The following is a 23,873-nucleotide window of genomic DNA, read 5'->3' as shown; positions in this document are numbered from 1 at the left end:
CACCATTATTGCTTCTCTACACGCTGAAAAATATAGAGTGGTTTTCTTATCATTATTTATCCCCAAACAAATTTGAGGGCTGGAGTAATAGGGTAGGGTACTTGCCTTGCATGTGGCCAACCTGGGTTCCATCCCTATCATCCAATATGGTCCCCAAAGCCTGCCAAGAGTGATTCCTGAGTGCAGAACCAGGAGTAACCCCTGAGCACCACAGGGTGTTGCCCCTAAATACATAAAAGCAATCTCCACAAATTTGAGGCAATAGATAACACTGCTGTGCTTGTTTTTGCATTATTTAAAAGTGCCCCAAACTGAAAACAACCTAACTGGAAACAACCCATCAGTTGAGGAGTGGATGTGGAGGATGTGCTCAGTGTACTGAGTGGAAGTCTATATGGACACCGTGAGATGGGTCACCGACAACTAAGATGCCCAGTGAAGTGACATCCTCTAGGTTATTCAATGACTGCTATGCAGAGAAAACAATGAACTATAGCTAAAAAATTGATCTTGGACTTTGAGAACAAATTTTAGGTAAAATAGAATGAGGGGAAAAATTGCTTAACAAAACATCAGGTGGCTTTATTATCAAGTTGTAAGGATACACGTTATTTTCAGGGGCAATTCATGATCAGAGATGAGGGTTGTGGCTTTTAGTCTGTTGAATGCTGTCTGGGAGAACACAGTTTTCATTCTTGGATGACATTTCATCTGTTTTATCTTATCTTTCATGAGTAGTGCTATTTTAGGCTATGGTACCTTTGCTTTCCCTCAAGTCCCAAAAATTCTCCCGTATTTTTTCTTGTCTATATTTTACCTTTGTTGTTGTTGTTGTTGTTGTTCAGGTCTATGATTCATAACAAAGTAATAGTTATCTATGGTCTAAGGAAAGGTCTGTTTTCTTTTTCAAAAATATTTTGTTATACTCTCATGCTTTGAAAAGGCTTACTTTGGCAGTACTATTGAAAATCAGTTGACTATATTCATACATCTGTTTTATTCATAGTCTTTTACTGAACAACCTATGTATCTTTATAACTGTTTATGCCTTATGTCTACTGATGTATGAAATATGTTTATTGTTATGCCTCTTGTCCTTGAAAATGTAAACATGTAATTCAAATTTGCTCTTTCTCTGCATTTCTGTATTAATGTCAGTTATCTTGTCAAAGTACAATTTAACGCATACATACCTACATTCTTTTGGATTTGGGGAGAACTGACATTTAAAAAAATATTAGGGGGGGGAATCAGTGTTGTGGAACTGGAAGGGGGCTGCATGGGAGCCGGATTCAGATCAGGGTGGACAAGATGCAAGGCTAATTAACAATATCTCACCAGGTGGAGAACTGACATTTTTCACAAATGGTGAAATGTGTTTTTAGCCCTTGAATTTCACTGGGTAGTGATTGTAGTTTCCAGTGAGTAGGTCTTGTCAAAATTGTCCCTAGATCTTTTTATAGTTGGGGAAGGTGATGGACAATGCATTGCTCTACTTTTCAATTTCCTGTCTCAAATGCTTTGTGCTCCATTGGGTTGTATCTTGTGACCATTTTCAATTGTCTGATTGTGATGTTTTAGGCTTAACCAACCACTGATACAGTGTCACCTGCTCTTAGTTTGACCCCATCCATTCCCATTTAAATATACTGAAAATTAGGGACTCTATGCCTGAGAAATAATACAAAGGTAAAGGCCCTTCCCTTGCTGGGCAGATACCTCAAGGTTTGTGAGCCCCTATGAGTATACCCCTCCCAATTGGGTCTTTAGCATGTATTTAAAACAGGATAATGTGGGACCCTAGGTTCAGAACAAGGGGGACGCCATTTTGTAAAGGGCCCCACGTTGTAAACCTCTTAGGCTTCTCTTTCTCAAGCCCAAGTTTTCTTTTTTTTTTTTAGTTGTTCTATAATTTTTTAATTTATTTTTTATTTTGATCAAAGTAGATTACAAATCTTTCACAGTAATATTTTACATACATAGTAATATTGAATCAGGGGTGTTCCGACTACAATATTGTCCTCTCTCCAACCCCTGTTCCCAGTAGCCCAAGTTTTCTTTAACACTGCCCTGAGACCTTTGGCCATACCAGAATCTTAGCCTATTTGGAATGGACACGAGGGACGACTGGTAGGAAGGTACTCTAGACAGCAGCCAATCGTTTTAAAGATCATCAGAAGCTAGTGTCTCCTCCTTCCCTCCCTAGCTTGTGACCGTGGGTGGGTCCTCTCAGGAGGAGACCCTGAATAGTCAGTTTGGGGCTGTTGGAATTCGGAATAAAGTTTGCTATGCTTTATTCCAATTGTGCAGTCTTGTCCTTTGACCCTGGACCCTTAAATTGCACAACAAACACAAGGCTTTTCCTAGGGCCTGAGCAATAGTCCAGCCAGTAGAGCACTTGGATTGCATGTGGCTGACCCCGGTTCAGTCGCCAGCATCCTATATGGTCCTTAGAGCACCACCAGGAGTAACCCTTGAAAATTTCTGGGTGTGATCCCAAAATGAACAAAAATATGACTCTTCCCATCGAGGAATAGGGGTATTTTTTTAGTTGCCCACGTTCACCCCGATAAAACGATGGGTGGAGTCAGAAATTGGGGGTTTGAGTTTCAGTAATCTGATGCCTGCTACCACCTTCTCCCTGAGGAAAGAACCAGTGAGGGGAGGAATGGCGACAGACAAGGTGAGACGCTGGGAGGGATCCAACCACCCCGGAGGCTTGGGGCGTGTGTTCCAGCTCCTGGAGCAGGTTGTTCCCACTTTTCTCTCCTACTTTTTGTCAGGGCCCTGTTCGCTGCAGCTGTCCTGTGCCTTCAACTTGCACCGCAACGGGACAACCCCAACCGCATCGACCCCTCTGCTGGGCCGGTTCATAGCAAAACGGGGTAGAGACCTAAACTAGAGCATAGCAGGAAGGACGCTTGCCTTGCACAAGTTCGACCCCCAGCATCCCATAGATTTTCCTGAGCCCTTAGACATTCCTAAGTACAGGAGAGATAGCACAGCGGTAGGGCGTTTGCCTTGCATGCACACAGCCGATCCAGGACGGATGGTGGTTCGAATCCAGACATCCCATATGCTCCCCAGTGCCTCCCAGGAGTGATTGCTGAGTCAGAGCCAGGAGTTAACACCCAATCGCAGCCAGATGCGACCCCAAAACAAAAACAACACAAAACAAAACAGAAAAGAAATTCCTGCATTTGAAAATTACTCCAGGCTCAGTTCCTAATCTCAGAGCCCAGGAGTAAATTGAATTGAATCTGGAAGAAGTCCTGAGTGCAGAGCCAGGAGTAACCCCTGAGCATCTCTGGGTGTGATCCCCCAACCTCCAAAATAAATAAATAAATAAATAAGTCAAAAATAATAAAACAGGATCAAGTGGTTGGGCACGGGCTTCCCAGAAGCCCAGAAAATTATGAGCCGGGGCTGGGCAGTGTGATCCACTGAGGGGACCCCCTGTGCGGAATCCAGGGTCCCCCCAGCTGCTGTGGGGCAGGTGCGCTCCCCTTGTGCAGCCACCTGCATGCATGAGGCAGATGCAGCACTCCAGGGAAGGGCTGTCCCCGACAGTCCGGCGTCCCTTCCTTCCTTCCTTCCTTCCTTCCTTCCTTCCTTCCTTCCTTCCTTCCTTCCTTCCTTCCTTCCTTCCTAACTTCCTTCCTTCCTTCCTTCCTTCCTTCCTCCTTCCTTCCTTCCTTCCTTCCATTCTCTTTCCTTCCTCCCTCCCCTTCCTTCCTTCCATTCTTCTTTCTTCCTTCCCTCCCTCCCCTTTCTTCCTTCCTTCCCTCCCCTTCCTTCCTTTCTTCCTTCCATTCTCCTTCCTTTCTTCTTTCCTCCCTTCCTTCCGTTCTCCTTCCCTCCCTCTCCTTCCTTCCTCCCTTCTTCCATCCCTCCCTCCCTCCTTCCTTCCATTATCCTTCCTTCCCTCCCTCCCTCCTTCCTTCCTTCCATTCTCCTTCCTTCCTTCCCTCCCTTCCTCCCCTTCCTTCCACCCTCTCCTTCCTTCCTTCTTTCCTTCCCTCCTCTTCCTTCCTTCTTTCCTTCCCTCTCCTTCCTTCCTTCTCTCCTTCCCTCCCCTTCCTTCCTTCCCTCTCCTTCCTTCCTTCATTCCCTCCCCTTCCTTCCTTCCCTCTCCTTCCTTCCTTCCTTCCCTCCTTCCATTCTCCTTTCTTCCTTCCCTCCCTCCCTCCCCTTTCTTTCTTTCTTCCTTCCTTCCCTCCCCTTCCTTCCTTTCTTCCTTCCATTCTCCTTCCTTCCCTCCCTCCCTCCCTTCCTCCCTCCCTCCCTCCCTCCCTCCTTCCCTCCCTCCTTCCTTCCTTCCTTCCTTCCTTCCTTCCTTCTTCCTTCTTTTTCCTTCCTTCCTTCCTTCCTTCCTTCCTTCCTTCCTTCCTTCCTTCCTTCCTTCCTTCCTTCCTTCCTTCCTTCCTTCCTTCCTTCTTCCTTCTTTTTCCTTCCTTCCTTCCTTCCTTCCTTCCTTCCTTCCTTCCTTCCTTCCTTCCTTCCTTCCTTCCTTCCTTCCTTCCTTCCTTCCTTCCTTCCTTCCTTCTTTCTCCTTCCTTCCTTCCTTCCTTCCTTCCTTCCTTCCTTCCTTCCTTCCTTCCTTCCTTCCTTCCTTCCTTCCTTCCTTCCTTCTTTCTCCTTCCTTCCTTCCTTCCTTCCTTCCTTCCTTCCTTCCTTCCTTCCTTCCTTCCTTCCTTCCTTCCTTCCTTCCTTCCTTCCTTCCTTCCTTCCTTCCTTCCTTCCTTCCTTCCTTCCTTCCTTCCTTCCTTCCTTCCTTCCTTCCTTCCTTCCTTCCTTCCTTCCTTCCTTCCTTCCTTCCTTCCTTCCTTCCTTCTTCCTTCCGTGGGCCGGGCATGGGCGGCGGCGGCGGCGGCGGGGCGTCCCGGCGCTCCCCAGGCCCCGCAGCAGCCGGAGCCAGCGGCCACCATGGCGTTGAGCGAGGAGGACGGCTCCAGCGGCGGCTCGGAGGTGGGCGAGGAGCGGGAGGCCGCGGGCCGGCGGAGGCGCCTGGGCTGCCTGGCCCGGTCCTGGCTCACGTTCTACAACATCGCCATGACCGCGGGGTACGTGCGCCCCCCGCCCCGGGATCTCTTTGCACACCCCCTGGGCGCCCCTGGGATCCCCCCGTCTCCACCTGCCGCGAGCTCTCGGGGCGCCGGCGGAGCGCGTGGCAGCTGCCGGGGTGCTGGCTCGCTCGCGGGGGGCCGAGCGTCTCGGGGGACCCCGGGGCAGCGTGGGGGTTAGGGACTGAATGGATCGGGGCGCCGAGGGGGGTGCTACGGGGCCGGGCCGGCTCGCAGGGCATTGCCTAATACGGTCCCCGGCGGCGGGGCGCGGGCCCGAGGTTAAGTATAGACTCCGGCAAGAATGCGGGGCCCGGACCGTTAGCTCGCCGCCTCGGCCGCGCACCCCAAAAAGCGCACAGACCTGCGTGGTGCGCGCACCCTTTTAAACCCCTTCCTATCCCCTAGATTGCAGCATTGCAGCCGGTGGGACTCCCTATAGCTGCTGCTCCTATCCTCAATTCTGTTTTATTGATATTTATTATTATTATTATTATTATTTTATTTTGGGGGGCCACACCCGGTGGAGCTCAGGGGTTGGTTACTCCTGGCTCTGCTCTTAGGAAATCTCTCCTGGAGGTGCTTAGGATCCTAGGGGGATGCCTGTGATCGAACCCAGGTCCACCGCATGCAAGCAAGGCAAGCACCTTTCCAGCTAGCTGTGCCTGTTTTAAATCCAGGTCGAGCCCGGAGCCTGCACTCACTCACTCACTCGCTCGTGCCCAGCATCTGTCTGACCCCCAATTCCCTTCCTGCCCTTTCTGGGTTTCCGCCCCGAGTGTGACTGACACTGACACGTTGAGGTTACACAATGAATGCCCATGGCTCCACCACAGAGCTGTCAAAGTGACTTCTGTTTGGAGAGGCCTTGCCAACACCTGCAGACACTTCCCCCTCCCCCCCCCCCCCCCCCCCCCCCGTCCCCTGTTTCTTCTCCCAGCCACCAGTGTTGGCCCTGGGAGAAGTCACTTCTCATGGGGTCTGAGGTTTGATGGGTGTGAAAGTTTATAACAATTTGCACTTTCTCTAGGTTTTTCGGGGAAAGTGATTTAGAGATATTTAATTCAGGTTTGGACACTGTCTGGTGTGTCCATTTTACACCATGCAGAGGAAAGTAAAAAGCAATGGACATCTATGTGTGTAGGTTTAATCCTGAATAGCAACTACATTTTATTATATTTTTAATTTTTTAAAGCACTCTTTATTGAGGGTTTACCATTTATTGAAGTACCAGGTACACCATAGCTAATTATAGGCATGCACTCTCTCACTCTCTGTTTCTCTCTGTCTCTGTCTCTCGCTGGGCCACACCCAGCAGTGCTCAGGAGTCATTCCTGGCTCTGCACTCAGAAATCACTCTTGGCCATCAGTGCTCGAAGGACCACATGGGATGTCAAGGATTGAACCCAGGTTGGCTGGTTGCCAAGGCAACTTTACCTACTGCCCTACATGGGATGCCAGGGTTTGACTGTGGATTGACCTCGTGCCAGGCAAACACCGTCCCCTATATACCCCTAACTCAGGCTCCTGAGCTCTGTTCTAAGTCCACTTCAGAGCACTGTAGCTCTCTCTGCTTATTGTTTGTTATCCTCCCCTTGTTCCAGTGACTTCTAAGTAGGCCAATCTTGAAGGTCTTTTTCTTGTGAACCTTTCCTAGAAATCTCCGAAAAGGCCAAGTTCTTTTCTTCTTTTAAAAAGTTTTTTATTTAAACACCATGGTTATAAGGTTGTTCATGATAATCCCCCCCTGTTGCATTAAATAATTAACGATGGATCTGGATGGAGAAGGATGGATAGAGGGATTTTTCCCTGCCATCCCAGGCCATGTGGCTCCGCAATCCCCATTCAGCTGGCGAGTCCCGGGTTTAGGTGAACAGTGGAATCAGACTCATCCAGAGACAGGCATCAGGAAGTATCAGCTTTATTCATGCCCTATCCACCACATGTGTGGCCTATATCATAACTTTTCAAGCATATGCTATTCTTAGCTAGCCCTGTACCGTAACTCCTTTCAGCCATCTTCCATTTGACCTCCATGCTGGCCAAAGACCAAAAGGCGAGAGCTAATCCCCTGGGTCAAAGGCCTTATCTACCTTTTCCAAGACCCCTCCCAGGAATGGGCGGGGTCTTGCAGGTAAGGTCAAGTTACCTAGGGAGAAAGGGTGGGGGATGAGGCTTCACCCCGACACACACAGATAAAATTATTGATGATTGAATTACAGTCATGCAATGTACAATAACCTTTACCGGTGCATCATCACCCATGTCCCCAATTTTGGAAAGAGCAAGTTGTTTTTTAAATTTACATGAGCATCTTTACTTTGGGAGGTGGGGTTTGGGCCACAGCCTCAGGAGTTGGTGGGGGGCTGTTTTGGCTCTCTGTGGGGACCATTTGATGCCAGGAATTGAGCCAGGGTCACCTGTAAGCAGAGCAAGTGTCACTGATTTATACCATTTTGGTTTTAGAGCCCCACCCATTGGCTTTCAGTTGTTATTTCTGGCTCTATGCACAAGGATTATATTAAGTCTGGGGACTGAAACCGAGTCAGTTGCATGAAAGGCAAGCATCTTAACTTCTTTTTGTTGTTATTTTTGGGCCACACCTGGCTGAGCTCAGGGTTTACTCCTGGCTGTGTGCTCAGAAATTACAACTGGCAGGCTCAGGGGACCATATAAGATGGCAGAGATTGAACCTGAGTTAACCAAGTGCAAGGCCAAAGCCCTGCCTCACTGTGCTATCACTCTATTAACTTCTTGTTTGCTTGGTTTTGCTTTTCAGAGTCTCACATTGAGCTATGTTCAAGGGATTACCCCTAGCTCTGTACTTAGGAATTACTCCTGGCAGTTCTCAGGGTTTACATAAGCAATGCCAGGGATTGAACGTGCATGCAAGGCGAACACCTACCCAATTATTATTGCTATAGTTAAAAGTGAAGGTTCTCTTTTTTTTTTTGGGGGGGGGGAGTTGTTTGCTTTGTTTTAGGGCTTTATCTGGCAGTGTTCAGGGCTTACTCCTAATTATATGCTCAGGGATCATTTCTGTGGTCCTCAGAGGACCATATAAGATGCTTGGGATCAAACCCAAGTTGGTTGTGTGCAAGGCAAACACCCCCTCTAAAATACTATAGCTTCAGTCCCAAGCACCTTAACTTCTTGGCCAATCAAACAGCAGTTCAACGAAGGACCAAGGGCAAGGCACTGCTCAAACCCTCTATGGCAGAGCTTCTGCCTTTTAGCCCAAGAATGAGAGGACTTTGACTGCTTTTTCAACCCCATTAGTGTTTGACTAGGAAAGAGAATGTCCTCTTACCTCCTCTCTCCTTCGAAGCTCTTTCCTTTCCTCTCCCTTCTTTCCCTCTTCTTTTTTTTTTTTTTTTTTTTTTTTTTTTTTTTTTTTTTTTTTTTTGGTTTTTGGGCCACACCCTGTGACGCTCAGGGGTTACTCCTGGCTATGCGCTCAGAAGTTGCTCCTGGCTTCTTAGGGGACCATATGGGACACCGGGGGATCGAACCGCGGTCCGTCCTAGGTTAGCGCAGGCAAGGCAGGCACCTTACCTCCAGCGCCACCGCCCGGCCCCTCTTTCCCTCTTCTTTCCTGTCTCTTCTCACCTCTCTCCTCCTTTAAACAAACACTCAGGACCATTTATATATTGAATTAAACAAATACTCAGGACCTTTGATGCATCAAGTGTGTTGTCCTAAGTCAAGTGAGAGAAAGAAGCTGATGCATATTGTAAGTGTTGACTTGGAAGAAGTGTGAGCAGAGGATATTTAGATAGTATGATGAAAGACATTGAAATAAGAGCACTTCTTCCCTTCACATAGGCAACAAGAACCAGAGGAAACTGGGGTGGAGGAGATCTTAGCATTGCTACTTTTAGGCTGAATTGACCTTAAAGGGTATGGGTATAGGCATCCCTGAGCCTGTTAAAGTTAGGAAGGGACACAGGAAAAGACATTGTCCATGCTTTGGGGAGCCCAGCACCAATGAGATTAAGGAGTTAACGTATTTTTCACACCATAAGACGCACCCTCCCTCCCAAAAAGATGGGGGAAAATGTCTGTGCGTCTTATAGAGCGAATGCCACCTGGAGCTGAAGTCTGAGTGCAGGGGAGGAGAGCATATACTAACCATTTGACAGTGCAATATTACACCCCTTTACTGTTCAGATGTACCACATAGTACAAGCAATCAGGTTAACACACTTTCACCGTCACATATAGAGCTTTTGTTTAAGACGATCTGATCTCTGCTGTGATATTTTTATATTAACAAAAAAGTATTTTAAAATGTTTTTTTGCTTTCTGATATAAAAAAGTTAGTAAATGTGTTTAACCAGCTGTGGTCTGGCGTATTGTAAATATACTTCGACCTTGCAGGCTGGTTGTTCCCAGCTGCTATCTCTTGATGGCATTTAGTGTTGCACTATTTGCTTTAGAATATTTTTTTTCTTGTTTTCCTTATCTAAAAACTATATGCATCTCATGGTCAGGTGCGTCTTTAGAACAAAAATATGGTAGGTTGGGGAGGAAAATTCCTTGTTGAGAACTTGGCTGAGACACAGGCAGGCTTGGCCTGAGCACATCTCCTAATCTGCTTTCATGTTAGTCTGGAAACAGTCTGGGATTGTTGACAAAAGGACCTTTTATTCCTTTTCAACTGGGTACCCTTCAGATGAATGGCTTGACCTCCTCTGAGTCTGAGTTTTCACACCTGTAAATTTGCAATAGTGTAGCTACTACACTAGATCATTGCCATGGACAAACTTGTCTCCTGCAAACAGAGTGTCTGTCTGGCAGGGGATTTTGAAAAAGAAAAATCTTGTCCTCAATGGTTAATTGCAAAATATGCTTCTCTTACCAAAGGGATATTATTCAAGGGGCCAGAAAGACAGTGAAGCAGGCAATGTGCTTGCTTGCATGTAGTCGATCCGGGTTTGATTCCTGGCACTCCAGATGGTCCTCTGAGCACTGCTAGGAGTAATCCTAGTACAGCTCCAGAAATAAGCCTTGAGTACCACTGGATGTAGCCCAAAACCAAGAAAGAAAAGAAACCAAAGCAAAAAAAAAAATATTCAACTTATTTTCACAGTATACATAGTATATTATTAGAGCATCAAAACTCAGGTTCGGGCATATATTTCCCCCACAATTTTAAGTAATAGTTTATTAGTCTTGAGTTAAATTTTTTTTGTACTGAATGATTTCATGGTCTTGAGTTAAAAACATCCAAAGAACACTGATGAAATTTGGAGCCTAACTCTCTTTTGTGATTTAATAAGTTGTCACATTTTTTTAAATGTAACTTAGTGGCATTACAATTACGTGTATTAAAAATAATTTCATTTGGAGTATATAATTAAGCTTTTATAAATAATTTCACATACATGAGAATTGTTTCAAAATAAACCGAGGAGGAGTGGATGGTAAAAGAGACTTGAGTAGAAGTTTTGATGAGGCAAAATTTTCCTAAAGGTGATAGTGTTTGAAGCTGCATCCTTGGAACACCTGGTTCCTGATACCAGACATTTGGGAGAAAAGAAAAGAAACTAAAGACCTTGAAAGGCAATGTTGACATTCCTAAAAAGCTAAAGGATATGTCGGTATAAATAACCAACTTTTAAGGGGCCGATAGTCTCGAGAAAATTTAAGTGATAAACCAGCACTGGCATGACTAGAGTGATAGTACAATGTGAAGGTTGTCTTGGGTGTGGCCAGCCACAGTTTGGTCCTGGGCATTGAACATTGGCAAGGGGTTCCGGATCTCTGTGGTCATAGAGGGCAAGAGAAGAGTGAACTAAGTCAAGGTATTATAGTAGCTGGTTGGGTTGTTTCTTCTGATTTATATGCCATGTGGCAAGAGTTACACCTATTGTTTCTACTTCTGCCTTACCTTGCTCAGGTGTATGTCTTGAACTTGGAGATAAGTCAACACACCAATGTGTTACTTGCGCACAAGCAAGCAAGACATGTCTTATAGACTCAGAACCCACAATTAATTTTCCTGAGCATTCTATTAAAGGACTATCTACATCTGATGGGGTCTATCGAACTGAAAATTTAGTATAGATCAGTATATATATTTTTAAAAAGGAACTTTCTAGAAAAGTATTTCTACTTGCAGAAGTCCTGGTGGCCTTTGGATATATGAGTGTGTGTGTGTGTGTGTGTGTGTGTGTGTGTGTGTGTGTATGTGTGTGTTAAATTGTTGTTGTAATTATTAAACTGATGGGTAAAGGAAGTTCAAGGCTCAAGATCTTGTCCCTTGCTCTGGTGGCTTAGGAAGCAAATACTGATTCTTTTAGAGGAGTAGTTTCTGGACATCCTTGCAGAAAAACGCCTGAGTCCATGGGTTTTTTCCTTAATCCAAAGTAAAATAGTTGATACAATACTGCCACCTAAAGGACAGCGGTGGCATTAACCATAATGCTGTTGTGTACATCTTGGGATGCTGCTGTTAAATATGACAGGAAACTCACAGCTAAGATTAATGAAACTATGAGAAGGTCAATACTAATAAAAATAAAAACAGAGAGAACTATATGGAATATGTGTAACAAAACATCTTTTTTGTTTTTTTTTTTTTTGTTTTTGGGCCACACCTGGCGGTGCTCAGGGGTTACTCCTGGCTGTCTGCTCAGAAATAGCTCCTGGCAGGCACGGGGGACCATATGGGACACCGGGATTCGAACCAACCACTTTTGGTCCTAGATAGGCTGCTTGCAAGGCAAATGCCGCTGTGCCATCTCTCCGGGCCCACAAAACATCATCTTAATGCCCTTTTTTTTTTTTGATTAATTGTAGCGTAGGGACTCAGAATAAAAGAGAATGAAATTGTGACTGTTTAAAACTCGAAAGTCCTTCCAACATGGTCCAGACTGACTGCTCACAGGTTAGCTCTGCTCTGAATGCAAGGTTGGCTCTCCCACGGGAAGAAGCAGACAATTTGTTGTAGTAAAAGTGGGTCAGACTGGGGCTAGGAGACCTCCCGTTTTTATTTCTGACCTTGAACTGATTCTTGGCCTTTGCACTTGATGTCTCTGTCACTTGGTTGTCTGATATGGAACAGAGACTTGCTTTTTGATGGCCAGAAAAATGTTGGAGCATAACTCTGCACATCACCTTTTAAACATATAAATTAGAACTGGAGCAATAGTATAGAATGTACGGAACATGCTTCACAAGCGGCTGGCCTAGGTTCACTCCCCAGCATCTCATATGGTTCTTTGAGTCCATCAGGAGTACTTCCTGAGTCTGAACCAAGAGTAAACCCTGAACACCACCAGGTGTGGCCTTCAAACCAAACCAAACCAAACCAAAACAACAGTAACAATAATAATAAACTTATAAATTAATCAGATGCTTGAATAGAATTGGCTGATTTCCCAGAGTTCAGGGTGGGCTGTAATGAGAGGCATAGTGATACCTAGGTATATGATAGATTTAGGATCTTTTGCCTGTTTCCTCAGCAAGTCAAATAGGAAACAAAGCAGAGTCTGCCTCCTGGTTTTCCCCTAAGGATTAAAATGGGCTTTTTCGAAGCATCTAGACCACTGTGAAATTGCCTCTTTGTCTTTCTCCTTACTCTGGTTATACACTTCACATTCTATGCAGTACTTTCAGACACTTAACCTGGCTTCCCGCTATATCTGTGAAGGATGTTCTTGCCTTTGTTTTGTTGTAAGTCAAGAGAACAAGCTGGAATTCCAGGGGAGACATGGAGATGTGGCTCTGTGACAAAGCTCTGGCCTTGCAATATTTGAGGCCCTGGGCTTTATTTTTGGCACTCTAGAAAAAAGTTAATAAAATAAAAAGTTCCAGTAAAAAAGGTGGTCTCTACCATTTTTTTTCTATACTTCTTGCATTTTCAGCAAATTCAAGTAGTTACTCCTTTGCAGGAATTTTTTTTTTTTGGGTGGGGGAGTACACCTGGTGACGCTCAGGGGCTACTCCTGGCTATGCGCCAAGAAATTGCCCCTGGCCTGGGGGACCATATGAGATACCTGGAGATTGAACCCTGGTCTGTCCTAGGATAGCACGTGCAAGGCAAATGCCCCATCGCTTGCACCACCGCTCCGGGTGTTTTGCAGGAATTTTTTAAAGTCATTTGTCTATTTACAAATGTTGCAGTTTTGGTTTCTTGGTTTGTTTGTTTTTTTGTGGACACATCTGGGGTGTTGCTCAGGATTTATTCCAGGCTCTGTGGTTCGGGTTCACTTTTGTGGATACTTGGGGAAACACATGCATTTTTGGGTATCCAACCCAGGTTGGTTAAGGCAAGAGCCTTAATTCAGTCCTATCTCTTGGACCCCATGCATTTAATTTCTTCCTTCTCAGTGAATCTCATGAAAATAAAGGACAATGTTCATTGACAGCTGTAATAATTTATCTCAGAAGTTCTGAAGATCCTCTTGCAACATTTCCATAGGGTTTGAATTTGCTTCCTCTGAGGTTTGAATGATAAGTTGAGCATAAACCTTCACATTATTATTATTATATTTTTGTTTGTTTGGGGGCTCAGAAATTGCTCCTGGGGTTCATATGAGATACTGAGGATTGAACCAGGTTTGTCCTGGGTCAGCTACTTGCAAGGCAAACACCCTACCACTGTGCTATAATAGCTCTGGCCCCAAACCTCCACATTATTATGGCATATAGCACAACATTTCTGGAAGATCTGTGGTATTTATTTGGTTCACTTTATACAATAATCTTATTTCTCTCCAGGTGGTTGGTTCTAGCCATTGCCATGGCCCGTTTTTATATAGAAAAAGGAACACACAAAGGTTTATATAAAAGCATTCAGAAGACACTTAAATTTTTCCAGACTGTTGCCTTACTTGAGGTAAGTGTTTAACGATGCTGCTGTGCTATGATTGGGGTATTGTGTGAACTTTTATTGGCCGAGTAAAAACAGTCCAGTCTCCCAGACGACCTTCTTTCTCTGGGTTTGTTCAGCCCCACTGTAAGCAGAGATTTATGTTGCACGCCATTGACCCGTGATTTTGTTTTTCATTTGCTTCCAGATAGTCCACTGTTTAATTGGTGAGTTGTTTGTTTTTATTTTAATTTTTATTTTCTTTGTGGTGTCAGTTAGTTCAAGACCAAGACTGACCAACCTTTCTTTTTAAGGAATTGTACCGACGTCTGTGCTTGTGACTGGGGTCCAAGTGAGTTCCAGAATCTTTATGGTGTGGCTCATTACTCACAGTATAAAGCCAGTAAGTGACTCAAAATTGCTACTCATCTAAATCTGAAATAGGAACATCACCCTCCTTCAAGAAGCAGACCCACTGGAAACAGAAAATACTGGGCTTTGATTTAAATATAATGAGGCATCAATCAAGTGCTTTAGTAAAATGATTTTGAAACACAAGGAAAACTAAGGAAACCAGCATTTTTATACCCATAAGATACTGTCTCATCATTTTTCCTCTTTTAGTTTTTGCATCATGTTTTGCATGGGGGTCACATTTGGCAGTGCTAAGGTATCTCTACCTGCCTTGACCTTCCTCCCAGCAATGCTCAGGTGTCGCTGCAGTGCTAGAAATCAAACCCAGGGCACCTGTGTGCAAAAACAAGTAAACTAGCCCTTATGTCAGTTCCCTGACATGTTGTTTTCCTATGTTTTATTTTGCTGCTGGGTGTGTGTGGGGTGCTACACACACTGACTCAGGAGTAGCACCCAGAATTGCTTGGGGAACTATGTGGGGCCAGGGATAGAACTGGGTTTGGCTGTATGACAGGCAAGCACCTAACCCACTGTATTATCTACCCAACCCTATCTGTTTGGCTCTAAACAGTATCTTTCCTTGGGTACCCTCATCCCATTACTCTTGAGCACAGAAACTGGAGGAGCTCCTAGTATCCTGGACATGGCCCAAATCTCCACTCCCACATCTGCCCCTCCAAAAAAATAGGACTTCCTGAATATGCAAAGCAGGGTTAGGATTAGGGTTAGAGCTAGCGTAGAAGAATGGACCAACTAGTCCGCAATAGATGGGTATGACTCAGAAAGTCCAAGGGTTCTTTAGAGGGACTGAGCCTGCCCCGAAGGTGGCCAGTGAGCCACTGAAGTGGGGGGTTTGAGTCAGATTCACTGTTGCTTGATGCCCCACTCCAAGTCCAGGACATACTTAGGAAGTGTAGTGTTAAATAATTAATGACTGAGCAGGATGGTGAAGGATGGAGGCCTTTGTCCTTAGGCCCCGGCCACGTGGCTTCATCCCCCATCAACCGGCAGGTCTGGGGTTCAGGAAAGCGAAGGGTATTGAACTCACTCACAGGCAGGCATCTGGAAGTATCAGCTTTATTCACGCCCTATCTACCACATGTGTGTGGCCTACATCATAACCTTTCAAGCACAGCCATTCTTCGCTAGCCCTGCAACTTAACTCCTTTCAGCCATTTTCCCTTTGACCTCCATGCTGGCCAAAGACCCAAGGAGCAAAAGCCTAATCCCCTGGGTCAAAGGCCTTATCTACCTTTTCCAAGACCCCTCCCAGGAATGGGCGGGGTCTTGCAGGTAAGGTCAAGTTACCTAGGGAGAAAGGGTGGGGGATGAGGCTTCAAGGAAGTTCACAGTAAGCAATCTCGGGGTGATGGAGCTGAGTGTCCCTCTGCCTAGCCCAGCCCAGTCTGGTCTTGACAACTGCCTGGATTCTCATGAGTCACCAAGTCAGCCATCAGGTATCAGGACTTACTGGGCTGGCGAGTGCTGGCTTCAGCGGCATTGTGGCTTTCTATGACCTGCAGGTCCAGGATGAGGAGAGCGTGGTGCTATTCCTGGTGGCTTGGACCGTGACAGAGATCACCCGCTATTCCTTCTACACGTTCTCTCTCCTCGACCACTTGCCGTACTTCATTAAATGGGCCAGGTGGCAATGCTTTGCAGTTTTGTGTTTCATGGTCTGGTGCATGCATGGTTTGGGGTGTGTGACACTAACCTCAGAGTTTTGAAATGTGTGCCCACATTGGGGTGCTGGCCCCAGGAGTCTCTACAGTGTCCCACCAAAATCAGAGTGTACTTAATTACTCACTTGCTTTTATTACATTTGACTTTTGGGCCACACAAAGTGATGCTCAGAGCTAACTCTTGGCCCTGCACTCAGGAATCACTCCTAGAGGTTGAACCCAGGTTGGCTGCTTGTAAGGCAGGTGTTGTCTCTGCTGTGCTATTACTCCCATCCTTGCTTGCTTTTTGCTCCTCTCTGGAAACTTGCTTAACTGGATTTTATCTTTTCATGTCAGGGCAGCTCTATATTGCCATGATGCTTTAATTCAAAGCTACAGACTGTTCCAGAACAGACTGAATCAGTGCCCTAGTGCGGAAATCTAGCTGATTTCCAGTGTCTGGTACTATAAACACTCCTTTGAGATCAGAGAGGAAGAGTTATAGCTGTTTTCCTGTTTATGACAACTTTGATATTTACATGAGTAAGTTCCTAGGAGGGTATCAGCCAGTGCAGATTTCAAGGAGCTTGAATATGTCACAAGCTAATCTTTTCTCTGATTAATGGCTCTTTATATATAAATGTATACACACATATAAAACCTTGTATTCTATTATATAAATAAGCCATGAAAAAGAAGCTACACACCTTTGCATGTAGCTTCTCTCTCTTCTCTTGCACAAAGATCATCACTGTCATGAATGACTTTCTTTCACACATTTTTATGCTCTTTTGCTCCTTTTAGACCACTGTGGCTTGCCATTCTATATAGAATAAATGTTTTCATGCATCGTATGATTACTCTGGGTACTTGTATGGAACCTGGGGCCTCATACATTTGAGACATTTATTCTTCTTTGGAGCTCTGTTCCTGCCTGAAATGATATTCTTGTTTTTGCTTGATTTTGGTTTGAGGGGCCACGGAAGGATATGATCCTTGGATCAGAGCACCTGAAGGTGCTTGGGTGCTGTTCTGGGATCCTGGCAGTGCCTGGGTGACCCTGTGGTGCTGGGAAGGACCAGCCTGGAACCCCAATATACAAAGCCTGTGCACCAGCCCTATGAGCTACTTCCCTGACCCTATTATTATTTGCTGAGCTTAAAAATTACTTATTGTCTGTCTTCAGAAGGTTGCACTACCTTCATACTATGTGTATGATTTGCTTGAGTCTTAATTCTACCCGAGAATATTATTTTTCTGTGGTTGTTCTTTTCACAAGGAATGCACCTGGGTTCTGACCCTGGCACAACCTTCATTGCTTGTCTGCATGACCACTGGCTCCAGGCCACTTAAAAAAACTAATGCATGATAAAGTCTCTTGATATTTGCTGTATTTGTTTGTGGAGATAATGGTCCATAGTATACTTTCCGGTCTTCTGGAATGTATTTGCATGTTTAGAAAAGTTCAAAAGTCTGCCACGGCATGTTTGAATTTGCAGTTTAGAACACCTTTGTCAGCGGCCTTAATATTTAACAAGGTCGCTGAAGACATTTTTCAAACTTTGAAATGCACATGATGTAGTCTGTCAGTTAGTCAAGCCATATGAATAATCTATTATGCCGAGTGAAATAAATCAGAGGGAGAGAGAAAGGCGCAGAATGGTTTCACTCATCTATGGGCTTTAAGAAAAATGAAAGACATTTTTAACAGTATCTCAGAGACAAGAGAGATGAGGGCTGGTAGGTGCAGCTCATGACATGAAGCTCACCACATAGAGTGATGAGTGCAGTTGGAGAGATGACTACACTGAAAACTATCATAACAATGTGAATGAATGAGGGAAGTAGAAAGCCTGTCTGGAGTACAGGTGTGGGTGGGGTGGGGAGGAGGAAGATCTGGGAAATTGGGGTGAGAATGTTGCACTGGTGAAGGGGGGTGTTCTTTACATGACTGTAATCATAGAACTATAATCATATTTTTAATCACGGTATTTAAATAAAGATAATTAAAAAAATCTTAAGATAGGGGGCCAGAGAGGTAGCATGGAGGTAAGGCATTTGCCTTGCATGCAGAAGGACGGTGGTTTGAATCCTGGTATTTTATATGGTCCCCCAAGCCTGCCAGGAGCAATTTCTGAGTGTAGAGCCAGGAGTAACCCCTGAGTGCTACCAGATGTGACCCCCCCAAAAAAGTCTTAAGATCTCAGCCATCTGTATATATTTAGCAACCATTATTCACCTCAAATAACATTTGTATTTGTGTCCAACTGGTGAAATTAGTCTTCTCGAGTATGACTTCTCTTTAGAAATGCCCCCCCCATTTACAAATAATTAGCCCCAGCAATTGATACACTTTGATTCAATTTACGCTTTAGAAGTATTTCTAGAAAAGCCTGAAGAATAGTCATAATCAATGGCTATATATTTTTTTTGTTTGTTTTTGTTTTTGGGCCACACCCGGCGTTGCTCAGGGGTTACTCCTGGCTGTCTGCTCAGAAATAGCTCCTGGCAGGCAAGGGGGACCATATGGGACACTGGGATTCGAACCAACCACCTTTGGTCCTGGATCAGCTGCTTGCAAGGCAAACACCGCTGTGCTATCTCTCCGGGCCCAATGGCTATATTTTCATACTGATTTCCATCTTATTCCAAAAATGTATTCCCTCCAAAGAAATATTTTTAGTTTTTGTTTTGTTTGGGAGCCACACCTGATGATACCCAGGGCTTACTCCTGGCTCTACACTCAGAAATTGCTCCTGGAAGTCTTTCAGAAACCAACCTGTAATATGGGATGCTGGGATCGAATTCTGGTTGGCTCAAGGCAAGGCAAGTGCCCTACCTGCTGTACTCTCTCCAGCAAAGTAGAGAATCTTCAAAAATATTCCAATATTTTTAAATTTGTTTTTGATGTTTTAATGACACTGGAGATGGAGGTTCTAGGAGTCACTTTTGACTTATCTGTTGGGGTGCCTCACACTGAACCCTGATTCAGGCAAAACATTCACTCAAACCCTTTATGTTTCTCCTTGACCTTCTCTGTTTTTGTTTGTTTGTTTGTTTTTACTTTGGTGTATGATTTTGGATTTGGGGGAAGAGCACACCTGGTGGCAGTACTTAGGGGTTACTCCTGGCTCTGCACTCTGAAATCACTCCTGGCAGCCTCAGGGGACCTTATGGGATGCTAAGATTTAACCCAGGTCTGCTGCATGTAAGACAAACATCCTACCTGTTGTACTATTGCTTTAGTCCCAGATTTATATATATATATATATATATAAATATGTATATGTATATGTATATGTATACATATACATATACATATATATATATATTGTTTTTGGGCCACACCCGGCAGTGCTCAGGGGTTACTCCTGGCTATCTGCTCAGAAATAGCTCCTGGCAGGCACAGGGGACCATATGGGACACCGGGATTTGAACCAACCACCTTTGGTCCTGGATCGGCTGCTTGCAAGGCAAACACCGCTGTGCTATCTCTCCGGGCCCAGATTTTATATTTTGAATAGAAATTTCTCAAGATACTTGATACAAGCTGACTCCTTCATTGTGGGAAGCAACTTGTTTTATTTGCTGTTTATGCAGGTTTCGATAATGCACTTATTAGTTTTGATGCCCTGGGCATATAGTGTGAGAAGTTTTCTGCAATAGTATCTTCTATTTTTTTCCTTGATTGCATGTGTGTATTAGAGGTTCTAGCAGTTAAAATCTAGGATTTCACACATGCAAAGCAAATTCTCTACCTCTGAACCTCCTTCTCCAACCTCTTTTATTTATTTTTAATTTTTTGTTTCTACTCTTGAGGCACCCATACCTAGCAATGTTTGTGGGCCGCCTGAACTTCACCTCTTGTACCATATCCCTGGTCCAAATTATCTTTTAGTTTTTAAAAATTTGCTCATTTATTTTGGGGATGTGGAGCCATATCTGTGGTACTCAGGTACTATTCCTGGCTCTGTGATCAGAGGAATAAGTGGTGTTAGGAATGTAACCATAGACCATCTGTGTGAAAGGCAAGTGCCTTAACTCCTGTACTCCCCTTTCGGCTCTAGTGTTGGTTTTTTTTTGGTGGGGGGCGAGGGGGGCCCACAAGGTCATACCTTGCCTCCTAAATGCACAGCATGCATTCCAACTTACTGACTACCTTTTGAACTTACTCAACATTCTCTTTTATTTTTCAACACGCTCTTTTAATTAATAACCATAAGAAATCTCCTAAATGCCTCCAAAGAACTGCTTTGGAAATGAGAAGGTTTAGGATCATATGAACTAATCCTTTACAACTTAGAGTTTTGTCAATATATGACTAGCAGCAGGGCCGTGAAAACTAAGTTTTGATGACAGCTGTCAAAGGAGTATTAATAAGTTACTTATAAAGTCTTTTAAAATCCTCACATCCACCATAACATATAGTCCTACCTTACCACTGTCTATCCAGCTTTTATATCCATTTTTAATGTATGAGTTTATATATGAGTCCTCTAAAATAAATAGATGTGTAGAAGAGCTGGTCACAGGAAAATGAAAGTGCCAGAAGAATATAAGACACTCATTCATTGACTGATCCAACTTGAAAAAAAAATAAATGGCCCTAAGTGAGATTACTGAAAATATGGGCCAAAAGGAGAATTTGTACATTTAAATTCAGCAATAAAAAATAACTGTAACTTAGTATTTGGTAATCATTCTAAAAACTAACTCTCTGAGGGCTTTTCTCTCTTCAGATATAATTTTTTTATCATCTTATATCCTGTTGGAGTTGCTGGTGAGCTGCTGACGATATATGCTGCCTTACCCTATGTGAAGAAATCGGGGATGTTTTCCATAAGGCTCCCCAATAAATACAATGTCTCTTTTGACTACTATTATTTCCTTCTAATAACCGTGGCCTCATATATCCCTTGTAAGTATACATGCTTTTGTCTGTTTTTTGCTCTATGAAATAACTGTTTATTTTTGGGCTACATCCTACAAAGCTCAGGGATTACTCCTGGCTTTGCACTCAGGAATCATACTTGGTGCTCAGGGGAACATATGGGATGCTAGGGATCAAACTCTGGATGGGCACATACAAGACAAGTGACTTATTCTCTGTACTACCTCTGCAACCCAAGGTACATGTGTTTTTGTACTTTGATTTCACCTGTGATTTGAGAGGTGCTAGAAGAAGATCATCTGTTTACTAAGGAAGGATGATTAATTACTTACACCTATATCCACCTGCTATTCAGACCTGTATTTATTCATAAGTTGAGTCAGTCTCTCCACAATAAATATTCTAGTTGTGATAAATTATTCTAGATATTACATATTAAATATTCTAGTTATGATAAAGTAATATATGACTTGTCCAAATGTTTTCAAAACTAGTTAGGGACAAGGGATATAGCTCATTGGTAGAGTACATTGGCTAAGTACGGCAGAGATTTTGGACCACATCTGGCAGTTCTCAGGAACTACTCCTGTTTGCACAGGCATCACTCCTGGTGGTGCTCCGGGTATTCTCAGTGCTTTCAGGGATGTGAATTCTCCAACCATGTTTATTGATTTAAAATCATGATTGTGGTGTGTGTGTTTGTGTGTGCATGTGGATTTGGTGCTTCGGAAAGAACCTAGGGCCTCACTCATGCAGGACAAGTCCTCTACCCTGTGACTCCATCCCTCTGCCTCTGATTCAAAGCTTCAAAGCAGCCCTACTGACTGTATATTTGCAGTATCCTGGACCATACTTCCGGGTCATTCCCAGGACAGCCTCTTTCCAAGTTCACCTTCTCAGTTCACCATGGGGAGCTGCTGACAGTTCCCCCCACAGTCCCACTTGCTGGCAGATCAGTCAGCCCCACATAGTTTTCCTGAGTGCTAATGAAAAGGTATTCATTTTTGCTGTGTCAACCAGCAAACCTAGGGCCTCCCACATGCTTGGCATGTCCTAATTAAAATGTATTCATTTTAAAGTAAGACAGTTTTATGGAGGGAGGAGACTAATTCTGAGTGGTATGTGGGATTCTAAGGAGAGATCATGTGTTCCACTTATGTACTCCATGATGTCTCCCTGGGATCTCCAAAATTAAGGGCTTCTCATCCAAACTTTGAAAGCTCCTTGTGGAGACTGGCGTTAGTACTTTAGTTCATTTTCTTTTCAGAGGAGCACACTCAGCAGAGCTTGGGGACTACTCCTGACTGAGTGCTCATAGACTTCTCCTGTTATACATCTCAGATTATTACTGAAATATTTGTAATGACATGCGAGTTGTCTTTACATATGAGTGTGTATATCTATCAATCTATCTATGCAGTGTATAAGTAGTTGGTAGGTAGAAGATGATGGTTTAATCGTTACATTGATCAGATTTGGTGTACCTAAAATTAAAACGATGAGATCTGTTATGCATTTTTGCTCTATTTGAGTGAAAATTTCTAAAAATAATTAGTCAAGCTCAGCAGACTGTTATGTGAGGAAGTGCTGATTTGACCCACACAAACAAAATAAAATAGAATTCTCAGAAGTTGCCTACATAAGCAAGATATTTGGAGTTGTTTGGTTATTTTGGTCATCCTTCTCCGAGATAATGTTTACATTTGCATTATTTGCAGATGATAGTAATGTGTTCATTCATTCACATAGACACTGTAATAGAAAGCAATGGTTCAGATGGACTCAAAATTCTTCCCCACATTCGACAGGCCCATTATCATCTGTTTAACTGACCTGGTTCAGAGACCCAAGGGATTCCATGTACATATTCATCCTTTAAAACTAGACCCAGGGAAGGAGCCTCAGAGAAAGAATATCTGCTCTGGGGTTTCTGCCCTGGGTCTGGTTTTATGGGATCCTGTTCTGAGACTCCACTGATAATTCCTCTGGACAGGTTCCTGCCTTCTAGAAAATTCTAGAATCCTGGAGCCTGTTGTGTTTGCTCTTCCCAGATAGCATTTTGTGTGAATGTGACCACTGCTCTTCCCAAGATTTCTCCTGAAATGCTCTTGAGTTACCTGAGATTGGGGTAAAGATGGCTCTTTATGATGGTTAGATGCCAGGGTTCTGTATGCTAGAAAGTTCACACTTCAGTTCATGAAGCTCCTATGGTCCAGAATCTCCACCAGTAGAACAGAGAGAGGGGCCAAGGAAGGGGGGCCTTCCTTATTCTGGAATCTTCTGGCACATTCTTCTAAAGAATACACCATTAAGAGTTCAGGGTTGCTGAACACTCTTCAATCATGGGGATACAATGAAATATTTGGGCAGAGGGTTTGGGGACCCTTGTTTGTATTCACTGGGGTAGCCTGTAGTCTAAAAATATTGGATTTATTGGTAAAAAATTCTTTCTGCCAATTTTCTTCTTCCCACACTGAATTGTTTTCAAGGACAAATGAACAGAACAATCACTCACCTTCCTTGTTTTCCTTTCTCAATGCAGTGTTTCCGCAACTCTATTTTCATATGTTACGTCAAAGAAGAAAGGTGCTTCATGGAGAGGTGGTGGTTGAAAAGGATGATTAATTAAGTGATCCTTACCCACAAGGTGCTTTTTCCAGAAAAACCAGGATTACTTGAATAAGAATTTTAATAAGAATAAACAACTTCTTGAAATATTGTGGGGGTGTATTCTTTCTTTCTTGTTTTGTTTTTTGGGTCACCCTTAGTGGTACTCAGGGCTTTCTCCTGGCTCTGTGCTCAGAGATCACTTCTGATAAGCTTGGGAAATAATATAGGATACCAGGGACCAAACCTGAGTCAGCTGCATGCAAAGCAATCACCCTACCCACTGTACTGTCTCTCTCACCCCCATGAGCTGTATTTTTTATTTGTTGATTTGGGCCACACCTGGCAGCGCTCGGGGATTACTTTTGGCTCTGCACTTGGAAATTGCTTTTGGCAGGCTCAGGGAATATGGGGATGAC

At 43.9% G+C, this 23,873-nt stretch overlaps 1 protein-coding gene across 1 annotated transcript; it reads left to right on the top strand.

Moving 5' to 3' along the window:
- The first annotated feature begins 4,899 nt into the window (after nt 1-4,899).
- Nucleotides 4,900-23,566, top strand: HACD1 (3-hydroxyacyl-CoA dehydratase 1). Its single transcript, XM_049777824.1, has 7 exons — nt 4,900-5,063; nt 13,791-13,908; nt 14,090-14,108; nt 14,196-14,284; nt 15,819-15,940; nt 20,696-20,874; nt 23,390-23,566. The coding sequence occupies exons 1-7, from the start codon at nt 4,927-4,929 to the stop codon at nt 23,470-23,472; spliced, it is 747 nt and encodes a 248-aa protein (XP_049633781.1). The 5' UTR covers nt 4,900-4,926; the 3' UTR covers nt 23,473-23,566.
- Nucleotides 23,567-23,873: the final 307 nt, after the last annotated feature.

Source organism: Suncus etruscus, chromosome 7, assembly GCF_024139225.1.
Source record: "Suncus etruscus isolate mSunEtr1 chromosome 7, mSunEtr1.pri.cur, whole genome shotgun sequence".
Taxonomy (NCBI): domain Eukaryota; kingdom Metazoa; phylum Chordata; class Mammalia; order Eulipotyphla; family Soricidae; genus Suncus; species Suncus etruscus.
The sequence above is the reverse complement of the archived record's forward strand: the minus strand, read 5'-3'. Positions and strand labels throughout refer to the sequence as shown.